The following is an 8227-nucleotide window of genomic DNA, read 5'->3' as shown; positions in this document are numbered from 1 at the left end:
GATATTAGACGAAAGCACACTGTTCAAAATGTAATAAGAAAGCTTCTGTTCCAGACTTTCGGACAGCTTCTGTTTTCTTAAAGCAGAGGTGTTCTGCTGACTGATTGAAATAGTTTTACTAAGATCCTGAAGTTATATTCTGTCAGTATCTGCACCTTTATGTTTGTTATTTATCTGCAGGCGTTTTGCTAAACGTGTGTACGTCGCTCTACCAGTCGAGGAGGTGAGTTCAACCTTCAGTAAGAATATCGAACATTTAAATCTTACAGGTTTGTCACTGATGTGAAGCTGCTTTTATTTTCAGACTCGCTTCAAGCTGCTGAAGAACCTGTTGGGGAAACACAGCAGCCCGCTGACACAGCGAGAGCTGAGCCAGCTGGCCAGGTAACAGTCTTCAAACTAACTGTAGTTTCACACGATGTTGAAGCCAAAATCTTCAAAACGTGACGGTGATTGTTCTACAGAACCACAAGTACGTCAGGGCTCGAGAGTAACGGCGTTCCGGCGACGATGGAAAATGTGTTTAAGACGCAGTAAACTCACTATCGATACGTTCAGGGGACGCTCACTATTTTAGGCCTCCCTTTGTTTTCCCTGATAAAGCTTCATTGTGAGAGCAGCTAACGTTAGCTGTTAGCAGTTAGCTGTCAGCTGCCGGTGAACAGAGGTTACATAGATTTACATTATGATGCGTTCAGTCTCTATTCAGTAAAAATGAGTACTGGTTTAAGGTAAATTAGAACGTTATCATGATGTGTTCAATGTAATTATATAAAATGTCGTTTTTGGTAAGAAACTTGAATAAATCCAGTTGTTTGAAATAGTTTTTCTGTGGTTTTCACAGCAATATAAAAGAGATATTATATGTAATAAAGGAGTGTATATAGATATAATCACACTTTTCTTTCACAGAGACCTGATGATAAATAATGTATAAAAAATGACACAAAAATCTAAGTTGTTTCCAAAGTCAGAAATGAACCTTTCAAAGAATGTTTTATTTCCAAACATTATGTCTAAAATTGTCTTAATGCAACATATTGAAAAGTCCCCTGAACTTCCTGTTTGTCTGTTTGTCTGTTTCTGATTGGTGTAGAATGACAGAGGGCTACTCCGGCAGTGACCTCACCTCATTGGCTAAAGACGCCTCCCTGGGACCAATCAGAGGTGAGATACAGTCTTCAAGTCAATGTGTGTGTGTAGAAGACCTTAAAGGTATAATACATAACGTTTCTGCATGCGTCAGTGTTGTGTTTGTAGCCAGAAGCTAGTTTTAAAACACTTTTCACATCTTGGTGTTTTTAACTCGAAGGATGAAGGATTTTAGTCCTCGGACGTCTGGATCTTAAGTTCTCAGAGAAACAAGCTGACAAACGTTAGCGGCAACCGAACAGCGTGCAGGAGGAACTCTGATTGTCGTCTTAAAAATGTTTTTATAAAGTATGAAACTTGACTGCTCTGATTGGTTTCGCTTGTTTAGAAGAAGTTTGTTTGTGTTTCTGCAGAGTTGCGTCCAGAACAAGTGAGGAACATGGAGGCCAGCGAGGTGAGTTCACTGCAGCTCATGTTGTAATTAAGAGATCGACCGAATTCTGATTATTATGGATTGACCCTTAAAGTCCCTTTATCCTTGTTGTTTAACCTTCATCACCAGGATGTCGCAGTACAGATACGACATGTTTCTGTGCTGAGGCTTTTTATTCAGGCTGGTGGAAGACCAACTGTAACACAGTGAGAAAATACAGTCCTCCATTTATATTGATCAATAATATATTATTAATAATGTGACAAAGATTTGTTTCACTTTCAACCTTGTGTCTCAAGTGTTGGAGAATTACATGTTTTGAGTTTATCTCATGTTGATTTTAACTATAAACTAACCACAGCCTGTATAAAGTAGAGACGCAGTCTCCGTTACGTCCACTGCAGGTTTCTAAAGAGCCGTAGAGAAGTTTAAAGTGCGGCCATCTTGGCATTGACGCTGACATCTAACTCCGGCTAATCTAAAAATGTGCATCATGGGTGGAGCTGAGGTGGAGATGATGCAGCAGAGCAGACAGCTAGCAGCAACTAGCACACAGCTAGCAGCAACTTGCAGACAGCTAGCAGCAACTAGCAGACAGCGACGAGCAGCAACTAGCAGACAGCTTGCAGCAAATCAAATGTATTTGTATAACCCAATATCACAAATGACAAATTTGTCTCAGTGTTTACAGACTGTACAGGATACGACACCCTCTGTCTTTAGACCCTCTGTCCTTACACCCTCTGTCTTTAGACCCTCTGTCCTTAGACCCTCTGTCTTTAGACCCTCTGTCCTCAGACCCTCTGTCTTTAGACCCTCTGTCCTTACACCCTCTGTCTTTAGACCCTCTGTCCTTAGACCCTCTGTCTTTAGACCCTCTGTCCTTAGACCCTCTGCCCTTAGACCCTCTGTCCTTACACCCTCTGTCTTTAGACTCTCTGTTCTTAGACCATCTGTCCTTACACCCTCTGTCCTTACACCCTCTGTCCTTAGACCCTTTGTCCTTACACCCTCTGTCCTCAGACCCTCTGTCCTTTGACCCTCTGTCCTTACACCCTCTGTCTTTAGACCCTCTGTCTTTAGACCCTCTGCCCTTATACCCTCTGTCCTTACACCCTCTGTCTTTAGACCCTCTGTCCTTACACCCTCTGTCCTTACACCCTCTGTCCTTAGACCCTCTGTGCTTACACCCTCTGTCCTTACACCCTCTGTCCTTAGACCCTCTGTGCTTACACCCTCTGTGCTTACACCCTCTGTCTTTACACCCTCTGTCTTTAGACCCTCTGTCCTTAGACCCTCTGTGCTTACACCCTCTGTCCTTACACCCTCTGTCCTTAGACCCTCTGTGCTTACACCCTCTGTGCTTACACCCTCTGTCTTTACACCCTCTGTCTTTAGACCCTCTGTCCTTAGACCCTCTGCCCTTTGACCCTCTGTCCTTACACCCTCTGTCTTTAGACCCTCTGTCTTTAGACCCTCTGCCCTTATACCCTCTGTCCTTACACCCTCTGTCTTTAGACCCTCTGTCCTTACACCCTCTGTCCTTACACCCTCTGTCCTTAGACCCTCTGTGCTTACACCCTCTGTCTTTAGACCCTCTGTGCTTAGACCCTCTGTCCTTAGACCCTCTGTCCTTACACCCTCTGTCTTTAGACCCTCTGTCCTTACACCCTCTGTCTTTAAACCCTCTGTACTTAGACCCTCTGTCCTTACACCCTCTGTCTTTAGACCCTCTGTCCTTACACCCTCTGTCCTTACACCCTCTGTCCTTAGACCCTCTGTGCTTACACCCTCTGTCTTTAGACCCTCTGTGCTTAGACCCTCTGTCCTTAGACCCTCTGTCCTTACACCCTCTGTCTTTAGACCCTCTGTCCTTACACCCTCTGTCTTTAAACCCTCTGTACTTAGACCCTCTGTCCTTACACCCTCTGTCTTTAGACCCTCTGTCCTTAGACCCTCTGTCCTTACACCCTCTGTCTTTAGACCCTCTGTCCTTACACCCTCTGTCTTTACACCCTCTGTCTTTAGACCCTCTGTCCTCAGACCCTCTGTCTTTAGACCCTCTGTCCTTACACCCTCTGTCTTTAAACCCTCTGTACTTAGACCCTCTGTCCTTACACCCTCTGTCTTTAGACCCTCTGTCCTTACACCCTCTGTCCTTAGACCCTCTGTGCTTACACCCTCTGTCTTTAGACCCTCTGTGCTTAGACCCTCTGTCCTTAGACCCTCTGTCCTTACACCCTCTGTCTTTAGACCCTCTGTCCTTACACCCTCTGTCTTTAAACCCTCTGTACTTAGACCCTCTGTCCTTACACCCTCTGTCTTTAGACCCTCTGTCCTTAGACCCTCTGTCCTTACACCCTCTGTCTTTAGACCCTCTGTCCTTACACCCTCTGTCTTTAAACCCTCTGTACTTAGACCCTCTGTCCTTACACCCTCTGTCTTTAGACCCTCTGTCCTTAGACCCTCTGTCCTTAGACCCTCTGTCCTTACACCCTCTGTCTTTAGACCCTCTGTCCTTACACCCTCTGTCTTTACACCCTCTGTCTTTAGACCCTCTGTCCTCAGACCCTCTGTCTTTAGACCCTCTGTCCTTAGACCCTCTGTCTTTAGACCCTCTGTCTTCACACCCTCTGTCCTTAGACCCTCTGTCCTTACACCCTCTGTCTTTAGACCCTCTGTCCTTAGACCCTCTGTCTTTAGACCCTCTGTCCTTACACCCTCTGTCCTTAGACCCTCTGTCCTTAGACCCTCTGTCCTTAGACCCTCTGTCCTTACACCCTCTGTCTTTAGACCCTCTGTCCTTACACCCTCTGTCATTAGACCCTCTGTGCTTACACCCTCTGTCTTTAAACCCTCTGTACTTAGACCCTCTGTCCTTAGACCCTCTGTCCTTACACCCTCTGTCTTTAGACCCTCTGTCCTTACACCCTCTGTCTTTAGACCCTCTGTCCTTACACCCTCTGTCCTTACACCCTCTGTCCTTAGACCCTCTGTCCTTAGACTCTCTGTCCTTAGACCCTCTGTCCTTAGACTCTGTCCTTAGACCCTCTGTCTTTGCACCCTCTGTCTTTAGACCCTCTGTCCTTAGACCCTCTGTCTTTAGACCCTCTGTCCTTACACCCTCTGTCCTTACACCCTCTGTCTTTACACCCTCTGTCTTTAGACCCTCTGTCCTTACACCCTCTGTCTTTAGACCCTCTGTCCTTAGACCCTCTGTCTTTAGACCCTCTGTCCTTAGACCCTCTGTCTTTAGACCCTCTGTCCTTAGACCCTCTGTCTTTACACTCTCTGTCTTTAGACCCTCTGTCCTTAGACCCTCTGTCCTTACACCCTCTGTCCTTAGACCCTCTGTCCTTACACCCTCTGTCCTTAGACCCTCTGTCCTTACACCCTCTGTCTTTAGACCCTCTGTCCTTTCACCCTCTGTCTTTAGACCCTCTGTCTTTAGACCCTCTGTCCTTAGACCCTCTGTCCTTACACCCTCTGTCCTTAGACCCTCTGTCCTTACACCCTCTGTCCTTAGACCCTCTGTCCTTATACCCTCTGTCTTTAGACCCTCTGTCCTTACACCCTCTGTCTTTAGACCCTCTGTCCTTACACCCTCTGTCTTTAGACCCTCTGTCTTTAGACCCTCTGTCCTTAGACCCTCTGCTCTTAGACCCTCTGTCCTTACACCCTCCGTCTTTAGACCCTCTGTCCTTAGACCCTTTGTCCTTACACCCTCTGTCCTTACACCCTCTGTCCTTAGACCCTCTGTCCTTAGACCCTCTGTCCTTTGACCCTCTGTCCTTAGACCCTCTGTCCTTACACCCTCTGTCCTTAGACCCTCTGTCCTTACACCCTCTGTCCTTACATTCTCTGTCCTTAGACCCTCTGTCCTTAGACCCTCTGTCCTTAGACCCTTTGTCCTTACACCCTCTGTCCTCAGACCCTCTGTCCTTAGACCCTCTGTCCTTAGACCCTTTGTCCTTTGACCCTCTGTCCTTAGACCCTCTGTCCTCAGACTCTGTCCTTAGACCCTTTGTCCTCAGACCTTCTATCCTCAGACCCTCTGTCCTCAGACCTTCTATCCTCAGACCCTCTGTCCTTACACCCTCTGTCCTATCTGTCAAATTTACAGACAAAGAGAGTCTGTAGAGAGCAACATGGACATGTGTTTAAACTTTAAAGAGTTTAAACTTCAGTAAAGCTCACTTGAGTGAATATGTTGTGTCGTCTTGTTTTGTCCACAGGTCCGAAACATTTGCTTCAGAGACTTTGTGGCGAGTCTGCACAAGATCAAGAGGAGCGTCGGCCCTCAGACTCTGCAGCTTTATGTCCGCTGGAACAGAGACTACGGAGACACCGCGGCTCTATGAACTACAAATATCTTCCACCGACAACAACACAGCGTTTTATCTACTTTTGCACGAATGTTTCAGAATAAATAATCCTCATTTGTTTTGTTTTGACTGATGTCCACAGACGTCTTCTTTCAATGAGCTGTTTGTAGTGATGAGGATTCTGTATTTAAGTCTTTGTGTTGGATTTGATAAATTTGTATTATTTTATTAAAGGAATATTTAAGTGATTCAGTGTTTCACCTTCAGGAAGTTACTTATGCAGATTATTAAATCTGGGTTAGACTTCAGGTGCTTCAGAATGTGTTGAAACCTGATGAGATCTTTAAACTTTAATCACATTTAATGTATTTATTAAAAACAGCGAGCGGCAGTTGTCCAGTTTTACTTTAAGAGATAAATGATTTATGTGATTCTTGTTGAATCACTTTTATAATTGATGTGATAATACGTATAAATTATAATAATGTAATAAATTGAAGAAAAACTATGTCAGACTCATTATCACAGGAACATTAACATTTAAAATATAAAGCGATGATTCTGCAACAAATCTTTAATTTCAGTTTCATAAACTTCAGGTTTTAACTTTGTTTTCTGACTTTAATGAACAAAAATAAAAGCAACAGAATAGAAGTGAGTTGTGATGTGGACCTTCAGATGGAGGCTCAGATTAAATATTTAAACTAGTTAATATCTATTATTACTAATAGAAACAGCAGGAACATAAACCTTCAACAGACACGTTCACGGACTCCGTGCATCAGATGGAGAGTGCATCTTTATGCTAATATATGCTAATCTCTAACTCCTCTGGCAGCGCAGTGAACGTGCAACATACAAAGAACAGTTAATTAGTTTTCTTCATTCCTCGAGGTGCAGTGGAAACAGGTGAGTGTTCAGTCTGCAGGTGTGAAGACTGTCTGCTGTCCTCACATCAATGGGGAGGTCGTTCCACCATGTTGGAGCAGGATAGCAAACAGGAGGTTTTGTTTGAGGGAAATCTGGGTCCCACTCGTAGTGAGGGGGTGGCGAGCCGATTGGTCGACGCAGAGCGAAGTGAACGCGCTGGGTTGCATGGTTCGACCATGGCCTGTATGTGGGAAGGGGCTGATCCATTCACAGCACAGTAGGCCAGGACCAAAGTCTTGAAGCAGATTCGGGCCGCCACTGGTAGCCAGTGAAGGGAGCGGAGAAGTGGTGCATTGTGGGAGAACTGGGGTAGATTGAAGACCAGTCGGGCTGCTGCATTATGGGTGAGCTGTAGAGGTCGGATGGCTCATGCAGGCAGTCCAGCGAGGAGCGAGCTGCAGTAGCCAAGGTGTGAGATGACAAGAGCCTGTCCTCCTGATGTTGTACAGAGTGTGTCTACAGGAGGGGACGTGTCCTCCTGATGTTGTACAGAGTGTGTCTACAGGAGGGGACGTGTCCACCTGATGTTGTACAGTGTGTCTACAGGAGGGGACGTGTCCTCTTGATGTTGTACAGAGTGTCTACAGGAGGGGACGTGTCCTCCTGATGTTGTACAGAGTGTCTACAGGAGGGGACGTGTCCTCCTGATGATGTACAGAGTGTCTACAGGAGGGAACGTGTCCTCTTGATGTTGTACAGAGTGTGTCTACAGGAGGGGACGTGTCCTCCTGATGTTGTACAGAGTGTCTACAGGAGGGGACGTGTCCTCTTGATGTTGTACAGAGTGTCTACAGGAGGGGACGTGTCCTCCTGATGTAGTACAGAGTGTGTCTGCAGGAGGGGACGTGTCTTCCTGATGTTGTACAGAGTGTGTCTACAGGAGGGGACGTGTCCTCCTGATGTTGTACAGAGTGTGTCTGCAGGAGGGGACGTGTCCTGATGATGTACAGAGTGTCTACAGGAGGGGACGTGTCCTCCTGATGATGTACAGAGTGTCTACAGGAGGGGGCATGTCCTCCTGATGATGTACAGAGTGTCTACAGGAGGGGACATGTCCTCCTGATGATGTACAGAGTGTCTACAGGAGGGGACGTGTCCTCCTGATGATGTACAGAGTGTGTCTACAGGAGGGGACGTGTCCTCCTGATGATGTACAGAGTGTCTACAGGAGGGGACGTGTCCTCCTGATGATGTACAGAGTGTGTCTACAGGAGGGGACGTGTCCTCCTGATGATGTACAGAGTGTGTCTACAGGAGGGGACGTGTCCTCCTGATGATGTACAGAGTGTCTACAGGAGGGGACGTGTCCTCCTAGTCTTGTACAGAGTGTGTCTGCAGGAGGGGACGTGTCCTCCTGATGATGTACAGAGTGTGTCTGCAGGAGGGGACGTGTCCTCCTGATGATGTACAGAGTGTGTCTACAGGAGGGGACGTGTCCTCCTGATGA

General features: G+C 46.4%; 1 protein-coding gene across 1 annotated transcript in view; it reads left to right on the top strand.

Moving 5' to 3' along the window:
* The window catches only part of LOC115006186 (spastin-like), a 19386-nt gene extending 13288 nt beyond the window's left edge, over window positions 1-6098 (top strand). Inside the window, 5 exon segments of the mRNA XM_029428287.1 lie at window positions 181-223; window positions 305-384; window positions 1097-1167; window positions 1506-1546; window positions 5761-6098. Of these exon segments, the coding sequence (XP_029284147.1) occupies window positions 181-223; window positions 305-384; window positions 1097-1167; window positions 1506-1546; window positions 5761-5886 (361 nt within the window). The 3' untranslated portion in view covers window positions 5887-6098.
* Window positions 6099-8227: the final 2129 nt, after the last annotated feature.

Source organism: Cottoperca gobio, unplaced genomic scaffold (assembly GCF_900634415.1).
Source record: "Cottoperca gobio unplaced genomic scaffold, fCotGob3.1 fCotGob3_64arrow_ctg1, whole genome shotgun sequence".
Classification (NCBI taxonomy): domain Eukaryota; kingdom Metazoa; phylum Chordata; class Actinopteri; order Perciformes; family Bovichtidae; genus Cottoperca; species Cottoperca gobio.
The sequence above is the reverse complement of the archived record's forward strand: the minus strand, read 5'-3'. Positions and strand labels throughout refer to the sequence as shown.